Genomic DNA, 19,262 nt, shown 5'->3' on the forward strand with positions numbered 1-19,262 from the left:
CAGGGAAACTGTAAAATAAAGCGTTACCATATTTTTTTAACAATGAATGATGGCTAATACAAAGTTACCCAAAATGTTATGTAGTAAAAATAACTAGTAATACTGTTTTGAAGTAAATTATAGTTACCATGCTAAGTTTTGTAAACTCTTGACAGATGACCATGCTTGTTGGTTATGAAGTCGAAAACATTGGACATTGGGATCAGTTATTTGAGCATTTGTCATATAAGTAAATATATTAATAAACTTATGTTTGACAGGTCAAAGTTGGAAAGTGCAATACAGCAAAACCTGGTTTCTTTGATTTCGAGGGTCAGAGAAAATGGTAAGACTCTTAACAAGTCATGTTTCATGCTAAATCTGAATTTTGATTTGGGCTCATTTCATAGTTGACAGTGATTTTGTTGTCATCATAACTCCAGCCACCTGATTAATACTATGAATATTGTTGGCTCTTATGACAAATTGCTTGTAATTTTCCTCAGTTTTTTGGATATAATCATGCGCTAAATGAATAAATAAATCCACTTTGTGTCCAATAATATGAGCTTTTTGAGAAAGAAAGAAAATCGAATCTTTAAAGTCTGAGAGAGTGCTTCCTGATTACAGGTCAGCATGGAAACAGCTGGGGGACATGAGTGCAGAGCAGGCCATGCAGGAGTACGTGTCCTGTGTACATGCCCTGGATCCAGAAGGCAGTGAGAAGGTAAATAATAAACTTACTGACTGTAGGGGCAATTGCATACGGGGATAAAATTGCGATAAAATTGTTTGATGTACTATGATATTGATGTGAACTGATATTCACAAGTCCCAGTCCACCTATATAAGTTATGGATTAACAGATTTGCATAGTATTGTTTTGATGGATTGTCACTGGAGATGGATTTGTTGCTCGCAAAATAAAGCAAGACATTAATCAGTATTTTTATTTTTTTTCGTGCAAATAAACTATACTTCTAGTAAGTGGATCTGTGCTGTAATGTTACTGCGTTACTGAATAACATGTCCAGAAGAGGGCAGTCTCTGATTGTGCAGTTGTTGTTGTGAACTCCTGAAACAGGTAGTTCCCTTGGTTTTAAGTATCTATCTATCTATCTATCTTCCTGCTTTTTACCCATAATCCACATGTCAGAGCAGATACATCCCCCTTCATTGATACTGCTGCAAGTAACCGAGTCTGACTGCCATCCAGACCAGCACAAAAGCACATAAACAAATTCCCCACCTTTCAGAATGAACTGATTGTGTTAGTGTGTTAAAAAGAAGGCAGACAGCTCCATTACAAGGTAGAGAAAGAGCCCTGGCGAGGGAGGAGAGACAATAGCTTGTTGCTGACCTCCTGTGCACTTCTGTTGATACGTGCACTTGCTGTGGAGGGGGGAAAAAAAGTGCACAAATTTACGGTATTTTAATGCAAGCCTGCTATTCAAACAGAAGTGCAGATGCAGCGCTTTTCTGCCCTGAACTGTAATATTTTGAAGTCATCGAATTAAAAATGCTGTATAATAGAGTTGTCCGGCTGCACAAAGCAATTTTAATCTTTTCCTCAGCGAGTTCCACCAGTGGTTGAATATCCAGAGTCCTTTGTGCTCGCTCTCTTGCTGTTGCCAAGTGCTGTGCTGTCTGGAAAAAAGGAAGAAAAGTGAATATAACAATGTCACATATACAAAACCTGTCAAGTCTAGCAACATGTGCAATGTCCTGCCAGATTTCTGTCTTATTTGAACTCGACGGAGGCGTATTGTACCTTTCTCTTGTAAATTAAACTGAGAGTGACTACTATGGGCTACTGTTGTGTTTCTGTCTTATATAGTTTCATGTCCTGTTTGTTCAGCAGGCGAGGGATTTCACTTCAGTTTTGTGGCTTTTCAGATGTTTAAGACCTTTAAATGGATCACTTGTGGGCATTGTGACAGTTTTCTGTTTCTTTTTTTAGTCGTCGGAGCGAAGGGGAGGATATAATAGAACTGGATTCGGTGGGCCAGCGGTTAGCTCTCTATACCAGGAGGAAAAAATAAGGTAACAAGTCTTGCTTATGAATATGATTATTTTATTGTAATTTTTTTATTTGATCCAGTGATCACTCTTGTGTCAGTGATGCATGATTCATTTTCCTGCTCAAGGAACTCATGGATACCAGACGCCCCGTTGCTTCTTCCAGTGAGACAAATTAAGGGCTGAATTCACATGGTTTTACCTCTTAAATTAACAGTATTAGTATGCAAGCACAGGGGGTGAAGAGGCCTTAGGAAGCAGTGGAGTATAATTACTTTTTTATGATTATATCAATGATAGGAATGTAAAATGGATCCAGGCATGGATGGATAAAGAAATATATTGAAGTATCAATACAACAGGGGTTCGTTCCCCATGTTGACGTGTCCCGGGAGAATGTGAGTCGTTCATTGGGGACGGAAAAGCAAAGAGGCAATTAACATCCCGTTCCCCCTCCTCTCCTCCCATTTGTCGCTCGCTGAGCGTCCCATTTCGGGCGTGACCCAATCAGACCGCCATGCGGACTGCTTCACTGCGTTCCAATTTCCAAGCTCTGTGATTGAGAGCCCTCCTGCATATTCAAACCTCTCGTTAGCATTTGATTAGAGCGTCTTAATGGATTCTGCATTGCCCGATTGCAAAGCCAGATGACCTGTAACTCCAGGACCATCTCATTTTTTATTTTATTTTTTATTTTTGCTCAAACTCACTTGAGAAACAACAGCCGATAAGCTGATCTGATAACCCTGTGCTTCTGCAGTAATCATGAATGAGGAAGCTTCATTCACTGTAGAATGCATGATAGATGAGTTGTTCTGTGACGCCTTGGAGAGAGATGAATCAGATTGATCTGATCTGATTGATGGGAGCAGAGAGTTTCAGAATATCGGGCTATTTTGGAGGGTAGTGTGTATGTGTCAGCTCTGCTCATCACTGATTGATGATGTTAAAGGGATGGTCCACCCAAAAAAATGAAAATTCTGTCATCATTTACTCAGCCTCATGTCGTTACAAACATGTAGGAACATAAAAGATGATATTTTGAAGATTGTTGGTAACCAAACAGTTTCAGTTCCATTGTATGGACAAAAATACAATGAAACTCAATGGGAACTAAAGTTTACATTTTTTGGAGAACTATCCCTTTAACATTGCCTGGTGTGCAAGAAGGATTCGGGACGGATTCATGCAGTAAAACTTAAGAGTTGTTCATTATATTTTAATATCTATGTTTTAGTCTTTTAAGATTCCCCTGTATAATCTGCATTGAGGTCTGTGTGTGAAAACTTGGACATCGGTCTTTTGTTTGGGCTCTCACTAGTCAGAAAACGTTGATCAAGCGTTGTGGAATGACAGAGTAGCCAGTGACCTTCCCAGAATGCTCAGCGGCATCGCTGATGCCATGTCGTTTATCAGTGGGCCATTAATCAGGTGTAAGCGTGGGCTTGTGTGCGTGTGTGTACTCGCGCTTTAGGAGCACAGGCCAGCATCAGTCTGACGAATGAGCAGTTTTATTGATTAGTTGCCCCGGGAGACGGATGATGCCCACATGGCACAGACACACTGGGTCACGGTAAGACCACAAACACTCACATATTCATCCTTATTTACTATGAGTGAGATAAGGCCAGGTTTAGTGCACGCATACATGGGCATAAGCCATTTTCCATGAATACGGTGGACGTTGGTGTCCCATTACTTTTAAGTACAGATTTGTTATTGAATTTGTTCTGAGAATTATTTGATATGTTAGACAAACTATTATATTACATAAATGTAAGATAGCAAGATGTTGTAGCTAATTTTAAACACCAACATTTTTTGTTTACCCCTTAAAATTCTGATTTGGGCCTGTCACAAAAGGTGAATACAGTAAAATAAAATAATACGATTATGGTTATGTCATAATTGTGACATAATCTGATGTCAAATTCATGTTACAAACTAGCTTAATTTAGGCTAAATTCACAACCATGTTTCTCATTATTTTTTTCCATAGATAGATAGATTTATTTTTTAATTTGATAAATTCTGCGTATTTAACTGTAGTTTTGAAAATGACGAAATGTAGGATACACTTTTACCCAGTCTAGCATGGTAATTTAATTTTCTTTATTATTTTTAATTATTATTTTAATTTTATTATTATTATTATTTTTATTTATTATTAAAAATTGTAATTTTATTTTAATAAAAAAATGTTTCATATTTAACTCTAATTTTAAAAAAACAACAACACTTGTCTTGTACTCATTCTAACATTAGTAGTTTTTGTTTTAATCAATACATTTTGTATATTTAACGTCAATTTTAAAAATCACCAAATGTAGGATACATTTACAACCCTCTTATCCATTGTGACATATTTTTTAATTTGATCAATTTTGCCTACATTAATAAAACAAAAAACACAGATTAAAAAAAAGAAAGAATTTCAGGCCCTTTTTGAACCTTATTTGTGGAAACTGCAATAAATGTTTTTGTCCTACTGTAAGTAATTCGTTGTGTAGTAGGATGTCTTTCCATTTTTATGCTGACGATATCCAGATCTATTTACCAATCAATAGAAATGATCCTTCAGCAATTAAATCTCTATTAATGTGCCTAAACAATGTCAAATCTTGGCTAGCACATTTATCTTTAAATGATACGACTATAAAACTTTAGATATGGCTTTGTTCATGCATGTATTACTTCTCGGTTAGATTACTGCAACTCTCTATTCTGCGGTATTTCTAAATCTCAATTTGCTCGCCTCCAACTGGTCCAAAATGCTGCTGCCAGATTTCTACAGAAAAGTCATAAAAGCGATCACATCACTCCTATTCAGTTCAGAATTGATTTTAAAATTCTCTTTTTTGTTCACAAAACCTTACATAACCAAACTCCCATATATCTAGTTGAACTGCTGCATCCTTACACCCCCTCCAGAAGTCTAAGATCAAGTGACCAGAACCTTTTTGTCTCTTTCCCTGTGGTTGAGCCACGGCTATGGAATAACCTGCCTTTAGATTAGATTAGACTGGCACCTTCCCTGATGATTTTTAATTCTCTTTTTTAAACGTATTTGTTCTCCCTGTTCTAGTGTTTTTAACTAGAATTGATCGTTTTGAGGCATATGAAATGTAAGATGCCAGGCATAACATGCGTCAAGTTTTGCACACAATTAATGCATTTATTCTGTTGGTATCAGACTTTTCCCACCACTGTGTGTATATGAAGAGTTCAGATGCAAAAGCCTCTAAGTGCCATCTGAAATTTTCTTCTAAAATGATCATTTTTATGAAGCTTGTATATTTAAGTTCAGTAATTTCACTAAAACGCCAATGAAAATGACCTATTAATTGCCATTTAAGTGAAATTACTGACCTTAAATAAACAAGCTTGATAAAAATGATCATTCTAGAAGAAAATTTCAGATGGCACTTAGAGGCTTTTGCATCTGAACTCTTCATATATTTAATATTTCTGTTTTGTGTCAGTCTATTGATTGTGTATTAGAAATACTCAGTTCATTTAAAGTTGGCCCGTCTGTATTTCCTGTCTCTCTCAGGCACGGAGGTCCCGTCCGCTGCTAGTCTCATCTGCCCTGCCCCCTGTAATGAGAGTGAGGGGCGGCCACACAATAGGGCTCCAAATGCAATTAATCTGCCATCCTGCATGGGCAAGAGGGGCAGGGGTAAATCTCTTAATGAGATTTCTCCAACCAACTGTACCTCGTCCCCTATAACCCTTTTTCTTTCTCTCTCTCGATCTCTTGCTCTGCGGCTGCCCTGCCTGGTTCGGCCCAAATGCCACAAGGTGATTAGAGAGGAAAATAATTAAAACTGCTGTGGTGAGCGCCAGCCTCCTGAGAATGCGCCACAGAGGTGGATGGGCATGTAACCATGAGATGCCTGCCAGTAACATGATTTTTTGCGGCATGCTGCACCTGTGCGCATCAGTTTGGCCATGTTTAGCCTGGCATTATCTTGGATCATCACTCATACATCAGTCATATTTATTTACAGGGTTCAGATTTTCTAGCGTCAACCTTGACCCTGGTTATGTAACATTAAGAATAGACTATTGGTTTCTTATTTCCTTACTATGATTTAATGCTATTTCATCAGATGTTCTTTAATTCATTTCTATGACATTTCGTAAAAAGGTTTTGTGTCATCATTTGGTGTCAGCAATGGCACGAGGAGCCTCTTGGAATTGCTCCGTTTATTATTGCTTGACATTTTTTCAGGGTATTTTCTTTTCTGTTGTGTTTGACTTCAGGGAAGAGGACAAAAATATTTTCGACTACTGTCGAGAGAACAACATCGAACACGTCAGCAAGGCCATCAGCTCCAAGAAAGTGGACGTGAACACAAGGGACGAAGAGGTTGGCTTTTTCTTATATTTATACATTTTATAAATGTAGTAGTGTTTTTTATAAATTGATACATTTTTTAAATACTAAAAATTAAGCATTTAACAGCATATTAGACTGAATTCTGAAGGATCATGTGACACTGAAGACTGAAGTATTGATGCTGAAAATTCAGCTTCTCCATCACAGGAATAAATAACATTTTAAAACACATTAAAATAGAAAATGGTTATTTTAATTTGTAAAAATATTTCACAATATTACTGTTTTACTGTATTTTTGATCAAATAAATGCAGCCTTGGTGAACATAAAAGACTTCTTTCAAAACATTTATACATTTTTTTATTTTATTTTATTTACACGAGTAGTGAACTTTAAAGGATATTCCCTGTTCAGTGTGTAGGGACCTTGTGAACCGCACCCTACTCTCTCTCTCTCTCTCTCTGTCAATGTAAAGAGATCAGTCCTCTGTATTTCCCACACGGCTAAAACTCCAAAGGTCACTGGATGCACCATTCATCCTCTCATCCCATTTTTATTCATACATCACCGTGACCAACTGGCCCGTTTCATTTCTTTCAGCACTCCAATTCTGAAAGTGGGGAACCAGTTGGCTCAGCATCAGGTCGGCCAGATGGCAGCCTTTGTCAGTCCACCATTGTTCGTCTCGCTAGTGCAGTTCAACAGATGAACCAATAGAGGGCACTGGTGAATTGAAATCTGGTGTGTAGACTTTCAGGCCCAACCACACTGATTTACATGGGGATGTGAATTAGAGAAGAAATTTGGTGGAATATTTTAAATTATAATATTTATTATAATCAATTCGCTTTTTTGTTGTAGCTGTGGCATAGCCTGTAGTGTGCAGGTGTGTGTTTGAATCAGGCTTCCCTTCTCGATCCATTTCTTTTTCTCATGCAATGAATAACTTTCATGTAATTATATATATATATATATATATATATATATATATATATATATATATATATATATATATATATATATATATTTCAAATGTAAATTTATGTCCCTGTTACACTTAATTTTCCTGGTTAAAAAAAACATTACATAAAGGGAGAGACCAAATACAATTCTATTTTGTATTTTTACACTAACTATGTAATGTTCTTTTTAATAAATCAAGTATACATTTCATCAAGTTAGTTTTTCAATGCATTTTTACATTTATTCCAAAATAATAACTAAAGTCAGAAACATTTTAAACAATACATATTATTTGTGAACTAATGTTCAGCTTTTCTTTTTAATAGTCAACTTATTTTCAGCAGTCATAAAGCGTATACACTGGTCACAGACACTTAAGTGTAATTTCCCCAAGCTGATTGCTCACTAAAACCCCCCACAGTCATCATGTTTTCAGCCCATTTCAAGTTTGATTTTGACATGACATAAAGCTGTCATATCTAAGTGGCTGAGTTGTTTTCTTAATTTTAAAGGCACACTATGCAGTTTCCGTTTTTCTCAAGCAGCGACCCCTAGAGTCGCTGTGGAGTACTTGTATTTAACATTACTGTCGTAAATACTCACGCAGAGCCGTCTCTGCACTCTTCTTCGTCGACTCTGCCATGATTCACGTCTGAAATGTGTGCTAGTCTCCTCCATAGAGGCTTCATATGTTGTTGATGTATGTGACGTCGTGCCGTAAAGCAAGTCGTGATTCTCGCGAGATTTGGCGGGGCGCCACTCTTAAACTTGCATTGCTGGTTTTGCCAGCGGCGTCCCCCCCTGCTTTGCTATCGGGATGATTCGCCCTATTATGAGTTCGTTTACCATCGAAATGATTTCGAAGCTGTTATATTAAGGTACAAATCCTGCATAGTGTGCCTTTAATTAGTCTTCCCATTAACCCATCATTGTCTTCATTCAGGCCGCACACGAAAACAAGAGGCGGGATTTATTGCTCGAACCAATCATATCCGATCATATACAATCATATCGAAGTGGAGGCATTGCCTCCTCTCACGTGACTTTCCCCCCATTCATCCCCACCGCTCACTTTGGGGGTCTGTTAAAACTCAATGGACTCAGGGGAGGCAAGATTCCCACTGTAACTTTACCTGTGGATGTCGCTTTTGGACAGTTTTTACTTTATAAAAACATGTGACTTTTAAACTTTTTAATGTCACATTTTGTAATATTTGCGTTGTTTTATTTTTGTAATATCGATTATTTTCTCATCCAGTTTTTTTGGAGGAGACACTGCCTCCCTTGGCTTGATCTTTCTGTGATCTCCACCGATGCTGTGCTACATGCTCAAGGTCACACCTGTGAGAAACAAGGCCTTGCTTCTAGCCTGAAGCCCTAAACACACTCTAAATCACTGCAGCATTAAGATGTGATGTACGCGGTACGCACTCTGCTCTGAACATAATGCCATTTGATGTTTTCAGCGGAGGCTGTTGCCAGTGGTTTAATTTGGGCTGAGATGAGCTTCATAGCTGCCATTTGACCTCCTACAGGTCGGCCCGTCTCTGCAGGGGTCAAATACATTACCCATAATGTACACGTGCAAGTGGGTGCGGGGCAGTGGGGAAATAATCTCTGTGATGATGACAATAGAGCCGGATAAACTGGGAAACTTTGAGTTATTCAGGTGGGATGATAGTGGATTGTGAGCAGAGGGGTGCTGGGACCTGGGGGAAGTACCACACGCTTTACACTTCACTGCTGGAGAAAGGGTAGAATGGACTGCATAACCGTGGACACACGCGCACTGAAGGTGGACGTGATTATTCCAGTTTGTCTGTGTTTTTTTTTTTTTTTTCAGTCTGACAACTGATTCAATGCACTGACTGAAAAACTCCTTTGTCTTAAAAGTTTTTTTATACTGTTTAGATATTTGTGGGCCTTCACTTATAATAATAATAACTAATAATATATTAAGTAATGAAAAACAATGGTATTAACATTTTTAATTTAAGTATTCTCACTAGTGGTCTCAGTCTTTTGGCCCCCACTGCACAAATGTTAAACCATGATATTCTTGGAGTACCATGTGTAAAACACGATGTAAACATGGATCATTCGGTAGAACCACAGTATATTTCAAAGTACCATGATATTTCCATATCCTACCATCACCCGACCACCACATAATGTTTTTGTAGAATCAGATAATGTTAAATGAAAACAACAGCATTCTAACCCATGCGTTTATATCTGAAAATATAAGCACAGTGAGGAGCTTTTCAGTGTGAATTTAAATGTTTTTCTGCCGCTTTGTTATGCTTTGCAATGGTGTTTCATGTTTTTTTCTTTCTTATTGTAATTGTGATGTCTTAAATGACCCTGTGTGTCTACACACGCCTCCAACAGGCACGAGCCCCTCCGCCTGAACAAAAGAGGGCCGGACTCATTTGTGCAAATGTCCCAAGAATTTCTTGCTTTCTTTTTCTCTCTCTGTTTGTGCTGGTGCTGCCCCATCAATTACAGGCAATTGAGCCGGCAGCTCTCCACCCTCTTTGGCAAGGACATTGTAAAGCAAGAGGTTTCCTATTCATCTGCGCTGAGCCCTGTTCAATGCACCGCCCCGCAGTAGAGTCCATGCCTGTCACACTTAATCCAGAGCTCTCACACGGGACAGGAAGGTGTAATCAGTGGGATTTCTAGATCTTTACGGTTTCTAGAGCTCTTCCGCTTAGATGGAAATTGAAGAAGAGGATGTAGGTTTTTCCATGTGTTGGCTATCTTTGCTGAGACTGTCAATGCAAGGATGATTATAGCGCTTTCTTTATTATTCACATCAGTCAGAATTTCAAGAGATTAATGTCCTTGTAAATATGCTTTAATAACAATGTATACACTACCATTCAAAAGTTAAGGGTTTGTAAGAAATATTATTACAATTTAAAATAACTTCTAATTGAATATATTTTAAAATGTAATTTTATTCCTGTGATGCAGAGCTGAATTTTCAGCATCATTACTCCAGTCTTCAGTGTCACATGATCCTTCAAAAATCAATATGCTGATTTGGTGCTTAAGAAACACTTCTTATTACTATCAATATTGAGTACTTAATATTGTAGTGGAATTTCTTTTTTGGGGATTCTATGATGAATAGTAAGTTCAAAAGAACAGTCTTTTGTAACATTATAAATGTCTTTACTGTCACTTTTGTTCAATTTAATGCTTTCTTGCTGAATAAAAGTATTAATTTCTATAAAGAATTTTTTAATGACCTCAAACTAGCCTAATTTTTATTATAATCAATCATGTCTTTATAACTCGCAATGTGACTTTTTTTTTCTCCATTGCAACTTAGTTTTTTGCAACTTTCACAATGTGACTTTTCTTAATTTAAACTTTCTCTCACAATTAACTTTTTATATTTTCTAATGAGGCAGAAACAGTGTTCCATAGAAAGCACATCGTAATTGCACAGCTATAATAAAAGTATATATGAAATAGTCAAATATGTAGCAGTTCTAGCTGTTGAAACCACTACAAAATGTTTTTGTCTAATGTAATTAAGTGTTTGATAAAGACTTAGTAGACATGATAAAGACAGTAGTGCAGATGGTAATATGGATACTATGGTACTAAATGATTACCATATTTATTTACACTATATAAATTTTACCATGATTCAAATAATACCATGTCTAGAAGCTATGGTACCGTGATAATAGCACCATGATACTTTTTTTTTTCCAAGCGCTGTGGATCCAGAGAATTGTTTGTCTTGGGAGGAGAGTGGGAGAAAAGAAAAATGTTTGGCTATATCTCTGATGAAAATTTGACAAACAGTCCAGGGGACACCCTCCGCTCCAAAAAAAAAGAAATCCTTGTGGTGTAAGGCTTCAGACTCCCTCATAAATATCAATTTTAACATGCAGCAGTGGAGATCAATATAATTTCAGCCATGGAATACGACTTAAGGAGTTGGCTTTATCTAATTGGCCTTCACTGAAAAATGAACTCTGCAGGCTTGATAGGCACAAGCGGCTTCAGGCCTGGGGGGCGGCGCTGGTGATCAAGGGTCTACTCTCTTTTTGTCCCCAGAACCACATCAATCACCGCTAAAGAGTCTCCCGTCCCACTGCAATTTGTTTCTGGAGCGCCCAGGATCTTTCCCTCCCACAATGCCCTTCTCTCTCGCTTGCACGGTGGCCAGAGAAGAACTCATCCTGTCAGCACGTCATTATATAGTTGGGTCTAAAGGCTCTGAGTTATAAATTGTTGTGCATAATTTATTTTTTCTGGAGGAGAGAAATCTATTGTGAAGTTAACTTTATAGAGGTCCGCATAACAAAAGGGAATAAATGAATGTGTTAGGGGTGAAGAGGGATTCATCCATCTGAAGGAGTCGACCCATAGGTTGTGTGGTCTGCAGACACGTCGATGGTTTTGGGTTGCAGAGGTCCTTCGCAAATACGGGCTGTTATTGAATATTCTACACGCCTCTTGCCTGGTGCTCATTTTTATGCTCTGAATCAAAGCCAGAAAGAGAGTTTATTAAATAACTGTATCTAAATCAGAGTAAGGGATTGAATTATGGGATCGAACTCCATAGATTGACTAAAAGACGTATTATGCTTTGTCTGCAGCAAAACCGAACCGAAAAAGTTAAACTGTCTGCACAGAGATTTTGCATTTGCATCCACCATGATTTTTTTCTTCTCTTTTATAGCAATAAATGATTTTTGTGTTTCAGGGCCGAGCTCTCCTGCACTGGGCGTGTGATAGGGGCCACAAAGACCTGGTGTCTCTACTCTTGCAGAATAACGCTGATATCAATAGCCAGGTGAGTCTGTAAACACACATAAAAACATGTTGATGTTGCTGATTACCGACGTGACGGCCAAAATGTATTTTGGCCATCAACAAACACAGACTGACAAAGGCGATTGCACAATGGATTGCTGTGAACTGTAGTCAAGTGGGTTTATGTTCAATAATATGGAATAAAACAAACAATATATTGACTTTTGAGACTGAGATTTAAATAATGTGAATAATTGATGGGCATGTCATGCAATTAATTTCTTTAAAATCTATTTAAAAATAAATTCTTAAAAAAAAAAAGTCCTAATATCGACCAATACTGGAACAAAATATGATGACAAATATATTAGGGAAATTAGGGATGTGATATTAGTTTTTTTTAAATTGATTAATTGTGCATGCTCATTTCCTATATTTTTACATTTAGATTACCTTTGCCGTCATCTACATTTTCTTTATAAGTTTATCTTTAAAAACACTAATAATTGCATTAAATGTAATCTTTAGCAAATCTCAAAATTAATATACATTTTTCATACATTTTTCATTTTTCACTGTACGTAATGTTTATCATGTGTATACCTAACTTCACTTGTAGCATTTAAAATTAAAACAAATTAAAATGTAATATTTTAGTTTTTAGTGGTTTTTTTTATATATATATATTCCAATTAGTATACAATTTTGTGATAATGTATCCTTTTTTGAGATAGTATATAGATAGACAGTACAGAAGAAATAACTGTGGGGGAAGAGGGGAATGGTGCCCACAATGCTATCGGTTCCGAACAGTATACAATTTTAATTTAATTTTAAGTCCATTTAACAGATGTATATCATAAACATGAAAATAATTATAAGCTTATCAGCCAGAATTGTATTATTGGTGCTTCCCTAGTGTATACACACGTAAGCATTAGCTGTGTTAATGCTAGCTTTACTTCTTGAGTTACTACTGGTATTATTTGTGGTTTCTTGGCAGTCAGTACACTCGTTCTGAGGTAAATAAATATGTATGAAGTTAATTTATGAGCTGAATACTGTGGACTGACTTTTGTATAGAAGTATATATTTTACTTTTCGATCCCAGAGCTAAAAGACCCTCATCATCACTAATCTGAGAGAACAGTGAACTGGGAAGTCCTACTGCCATCCTCCATCCCTGAGATTAGCAGCGGCTGTACTTTAATCATTTAGGGATATGGTATCGGCGTATTACGATGGGCGTTAAGCAACACACTGTAAGCAGGTAGCTGTGTTTAAAAAAAACAAAACAATACAGGTCATAATGGCAGATTTGGCTTTGTCTTAAGCTGGCTGAATACTGCATTGGGAAATTAATACGGTGAAGTACAGTTATGCGGTCACTGGCTTGATCTGATTCTCGCTAAGACAAATCAATTGGAAGTAATCAGCCAAATTGTTTGCATTATACAACCCATATAATCAGAGCATTTGCAAATGACTCTCTCTTTTTTTTTTTTTTTGGTGGCGGTGGACCTTTATTGTGTGAGCAGAGAGCAAATGCTTGGCCTAGACGACAATCAATGCTCTTGTTTTGTTGTTTTTTAACAGGTACACTAATGTGAAATCCCCAATAGAGAACATAACGTCATATTATATGAAATAAACATTTTATCACTGGCTCTGTATAGCATATATAATCATATAAAGTTGTTGTGTGCATAATAACACAGAATATGGTTACTGATTAATCAATTAAAAAGAAAAAGAATATATATATATATAGACACACTTAATCACCGGCCACTTTATTAGGTACACCTATTCAACTGTTCGTCAACGCAAATATCTAATCATCCAATCACATGGCAGCAACTCAATGCATATATGCATGTAGACATGGTCTAGAGTCTTGACGATCTGCTGAAGTTCAAACTGAGCATCAGAATGGAGAAGAAAGGTGATTTAAGTGACTTTGGACGTGGCATGGTTGTTGGCTCCAGGCAGGCTGGTCTGAGTATTTTAGAAACGGCTGTTCTACTGGGATTTTCACACACAACCATCTCAAGGGTTTACAGAGAATAGTCAGAAAAAAACAAAATATCCATTGAGCGGCAGTTCTGTGGGCGAAAATGCCTTTTTGGTCAGAGGAGAATGGCCAGACTGGTTCGAGCTAATAGAAAGCAACTCAAATAACCACTCTTTACAGACGAGGTCTGCAGAAGAGCATCTCTGAGGAATGTTTCCAGCACCCTTTTGAATCTATGCCAAATATATATATATATATATTTGGATCATAGGTGGTCCCCTTCCATGAATACAGCCATGTATAGTGTACAGATGTCCTTCAAAGTTCTGTGCTGGGTTACTGCACTGACCAGCAGAAGGTGAATATTGCTGGACGACAGCAGGAGAATTATTGAGGGCAGATTTATTAAGTAGCGTTCAGGTGGCATGAGAGAAAATATGGCCGTGTTAAATCATGCTACTGCTCCTGCCAAAATTATTATCCTATGTTAATACTTTCAGGAAGTGTGATTTGATAGCAATATAAAACTTAGTAGCCACTTATTAGGTTCAAGTGTGAGCCATGACTGCGTTTGAAAAGCACACAACGAAACCACAAATAGCTCAGTTTATTTTCTTATTTATAATTTTTTCCAGGTACTTTGTTTGCACTGTGTTTACCAACTGACTTTGATTAAATAAAATCTAAGATCAAAGTTAACACATTATCTATGAAAAATATTACAATAGACCATCAGTGAATGATGGTTGACGTTCACGCATCTGTCCTGTGATCCGATTTCAGCTTAGTGTTAAATAAAGATAAAAGTGGTTTATATTTTTAATTTGTTGATTGAAAAGGGGGAGGGGAGGGGGGAAAATGCTATTATGTCTTCAATGAAAATTGTATTGAAATTAATCAGCTGATGGACGTGGTGGTCGTGGGAGTGTGGTAGTTTGAATATCGTGGTGTTTCGGTGTAATCCTGGATCAAGAGAACCACAATAGGAGCAAAAAGTCCCCTTGTTCTCTCAGATTAGCTCATATGCCACCTGTCAACAGCCACCTGGACAACATCACAGCGACAATAAATATTTAGTTCTCTCTGCATAATTGAACAGAACTGGGGCACGTGGGAGAGTTTGGGGGGACTCCTTTTTCCCGCGCATACAATGTAGTTCATGTGTGGCACAGTCAGTTGTGTACTGGTAAAGTCTGTGTCTATGAGTTCATGCATCTGTTGTTTTCAATTGCACTGCAGAGGAAGTAGAACACAGTCAACTATGAAACCCAATCTGCGTGTGTGTTTGTTATTGTGTGCTTGTGAATACGTATAAGAGTCTATAGAGTATATGTGGTGTGATGCATCAAAAAGAATTCTCATTATGATCAAAGCTGTGAAAGCATCTGATTTGTTTTCGTCACAACATGCATTGCCTTTTTTATACATATGTGGTTGTTTTTGCGTGGTTCACTTCAGACATTCTAATAACTATATTTAACTCTGTAACTACATATCAACTAACTCTCATTAAACTATTAGTAGACTGTCTGCTTAATATCTACTAACTCTTTATTTTTATGCTTCCCAGCAGACATTCTAATGACTATAAGTGACTTTGCAATCACATTTCAACTTATTCTACTAACACCAAACCTAAGTCTACTAGAGTCTACCAATAGTCTAATGAGAGTTAGTTGAAATATAGTTGCAAAGTTACTTACAGTTAGTAGAATGTCTAAAATAGACCATCGAAATAAAGTGAAACCAAAAACTACTGACCCTAACACATGTTGTAGCAAGGATTTCAAAAATAAATAAAAAGGTTTTGCCATTCTAAGATAATCCATAAAAAGTTGCATTTTTAAGCAATACAAGTTAGCACTCACAGCTGATTGGTCTGTGGGTGAGTGCATTCAAAGGTGACATGCAACTTTGACGTTACCAATGTAGACAACTTCACGCCGTGAAGCCTGATCTGATGAAGGTCCAGTTTTCTATTAATACCAAACAGAACACAAACACCATTTATTAGAGATTTGATTCTAGGTGTTGGTCAAGCTCAACTCATTATTGCAATCATGCTAAATAGCTGAATCTTCAGTCTACAAATAGAAACAGTTCTATTCTGTTAATGCATTCTTTATACATTCATTCAGGGGCTTTTGAAGTTATTTGCATGTCAAGCAATCTAACAAACAGTTTCAGTGGCATGATCAGAAATTAGAGCATGGAACTTAATGAGCTTAGCATCACAAAGCATGTTTTGAATCTCAACGGCCTGACTAATGAGCGCTTCTCTCAAACAAAGAAGCAGGCAAGCCATAACACTTTTGGTGAAACTTCAAGGAAAATATAAAACATTATGATAATCATTTTGTGTACTGTATATTGTTGCATTGCTTGGAAGACAGCATTGTAGTGATATTGAGGATTCAGGTAAAGGATCAAATAAAATATTCATGCCCAAATATGAAACTTCTATGATGAATTTAGCTCGAATCGCACATTCCAATTATTGTTTTGCAGGTAATTTCAGCCTTTGACATATAACTGTGTAAAATGGCAATTTTAGTATGCTATCCATTTTTGTTATAAACTTCATGGTTTTTAAGAAATTTGAGATTGTAATGTAATAATATATGTAATATAATGTATTTCACCTAAGCACTCGGACACGATTATGTCATCATAATTTATTTATATGTAACGTGATTTTATTTATTGTGACCAAAGCCTAAAACCTAAGCATAATTAAAACTTTTATATTATTGCTGCCTTAATTGTAATCACTTATTGCCATCCAGAAATGCAAGTATATATTTTTTGTAGTCCGCTTGTTTGGACTTTTTTCAAATTTAGCTTGAGCTACTGTTTTTCTCTTTCTTTATTTTTTATATTGGTAATTCTCATTTTTTTCTGTCTTCCTCCTCCTTTCTTTGTGTGTATTCTTCTGAAAACAACATGATCCGCCAGCAGTGGAGGGTGAATCCCAGAGCCGCTGTGTCTAATTAATCCACTCCCCTTCCTGCACGGCTGCGCTGGCCACACGCTCTCAGTCCATCAGATTGAAATTCATAACTTAATTGAGGTCAGAGCCTGGAGCCGAGAGAACAAAAGGCCCTGGCGAGGACCAGGTAGATCAATAGTGATAAATATCTGCCTGGGCTACTAGTAGTTCATGGTGAAGAATCGTTTGGGACAGAGAAAGGATGCTGTTTATTTACAGGTAATTTTGTGGTAATGGAGAGATGTTTGTTTGTTTGTGCCGTAGGTTCCTGATTGCATTTTTAAGGGTTTGATTTGGTTTTACATAATGTCACCTGTTGCATAATTTTATTGTAAAATGATGCATATGTAGTTGGAAATCCTACACATTAAGTAGGTTTGAAAAAATGTCAGTGTTTGACTTCTCATTTTCAAGTTCTCACTGCACACTTTCTTAATCCCAGCAACTGTTCAGAATTCCCTGTTGAGAACATTTTTACACATTCAGGTCCTTCTGCTGCTGCCACAGGTCCACTATAACAAATGGTTCCATCCTCCACGTCATAACAAATACCAGAGGCAATCTGTCATAAGATTGGCGAGGAGAGGCGTCCAATCGCCACCTGCATGAGAATGGGGCTCAATGGTGGGATGGTTTAGCCGGATGGGGGTGAAACACCTGAGAGTCACACACTTTTACAGCTCAATCACTGGAGTTTTGCTTCTGATCTGAGGCTGGCTTTGCTATACAAATCGTAATTATTGTAGGGTAACATTTGAAGCTAAGAGAAGCAGTGCAGGGCAGTCAGTGATTTTGGTTTCTCTAGTTTTGATTGCTAGTTTGGCTCGTGTTGGGAAGTCCAATTCATTTTAGCGAAAACAAAAAAAGCAATTTGTGTGAGTCATTGTTTAAGAATGTTCCAAGAAGTCCTTGCTCTGCTTTTTGCTTTATATTTTGAAGTGAAACATGTTTTTATCACTGTTTTTCAAGTAGTTGAAATAGATTTAATCTAATTTTGGATCCAGTTTGACTCCCAGCATTCTCCCCTGTTCACACCTGGTATTAAGATACATTTTGGTCGATCGGATCACAAGTAGACAAGGGAGACACATTCCCATTTACACCTTGTGTTTGAATCTGTCTCTTTTGTCCACTTTCAACCACTTTTGTCCCGATTTCTTCGAGGAGACGGTCTATGGGCGGCTAAACGTATGGGCTTTTTCAGATCTTTCGATCTAATGGACAACGGAACGACAAATGGAGAGCAGCAGCTTTCGTTTCTGCTCTGATAGCTGCAAGACCACGCTGAACGCTGCGAGTGTGTGTTAGAAATCAGGAATGCTGAGAGAACATTGTGCTCGGTACGTTTTTCGTCTTCAAACCAAACTTGGGTCTTCAGCCGACCAAGTTTAAATCCTGTCTGGCTAGCGCTCTTCCCATAATGTTTACGCATTAAGTCAGTAGGCGGAGAGTAGGCGTCTTTTGTGGCTGTTCGAACACATTCGACCACATGAGCGTTTACACTGTGAAAGCAATCCGGTCGAATGCATTTTAAACTACCTCTGGAAGTGGTCGAAAGTTGACAAGCTCGAAACGTTTTAGACCCCGTTTACACCTGTATTTAGTGTCGTCCACTTGTGATCCGATCGACCAAAACGCATCTTAATACCACATGTAAACAGGGCCTAAGCCGCTTTGAATAAAAGCATCTGGAAAATTCACAAATGTAAATATGTTTAGGAAAAAAACACTAGTGTTGCTGTAAAGTACACCAGATCGGCTTGCAAGATGCCCTGCCCTTAAATCACACCATTCCGCACATATTTTTTGCAGCACCGACTGATTTGCATAATTCCTTTAGTGAATCATGTGCTAAAATGCAGAAAGCACGTTAAAATAAACGACGCTATCAGCGGGCTCAATTCATTCTCATCGAAGTGTTTCATTCCAGCCGCGGGCAGCTTAACTCCTCTGATGAAAAGCCTCTTCAGAACCATCTGTTTCTCCCTCTTCCTGCCGCCTTGCCACAATACGTACACTCAACAGTTTTCTTCCTGTTTTCAAACCATCCACATAAATTGTGAAGGACATTAAAGCTGTCCACAGCTGTGTGCTGAGAAAGAGGGAGAGAGAGAGAGAGAGAGAGATTGAGCATATTTCCCAGCAGGGGCAGAACTTGCCCTGTGGTTTATTA

General features: G+C 37.6%; 1 protein-coding gene across 1 annotated transcript in view; it reads left to right on the forward strand.

The window, feature by feature from the left end:
- acbd6 (acyl-CoA binding domain containing 6) overlaps positions 1-19,262 on the forward strand; it is a 34,167-nt gene that overhangs the window by 800 nt on the left and 14,105 nt on the right. The window contains exons 2-6 of the mRNA XM_079897845.1: positions 261-325; positions 610-706; positions 1,940-2,022; positions 6,265-6,370; positions 12,037-12,126. Of these exons, the coding sequence (XP_079753971.1) occupies positions 261-325; positions 610-706; positions 1,940-2,022; positions 6,265-6,370; positions 12,037-12,126 (441 nt within the window). The remainder of the gene's footprint in view (positions 1-260; positions 326-609; positions 707-1,939; positions 2,023-6,264; positions 6,371-12,036; positions 12,127-19,262) is intronic.

Source organism: Squalius cephalus, assembly GCF_949319135.1.
Source record: "Squalius cephalus genome assembly, chromosome: 16".
In the NCBI taxonomy this organism is placed as follows: Eukaryota; Metazoa; Chordata; class Actinopteri; order Cypriniformes; family Leuciscidae; genus Squalius; species Squalius cephalus.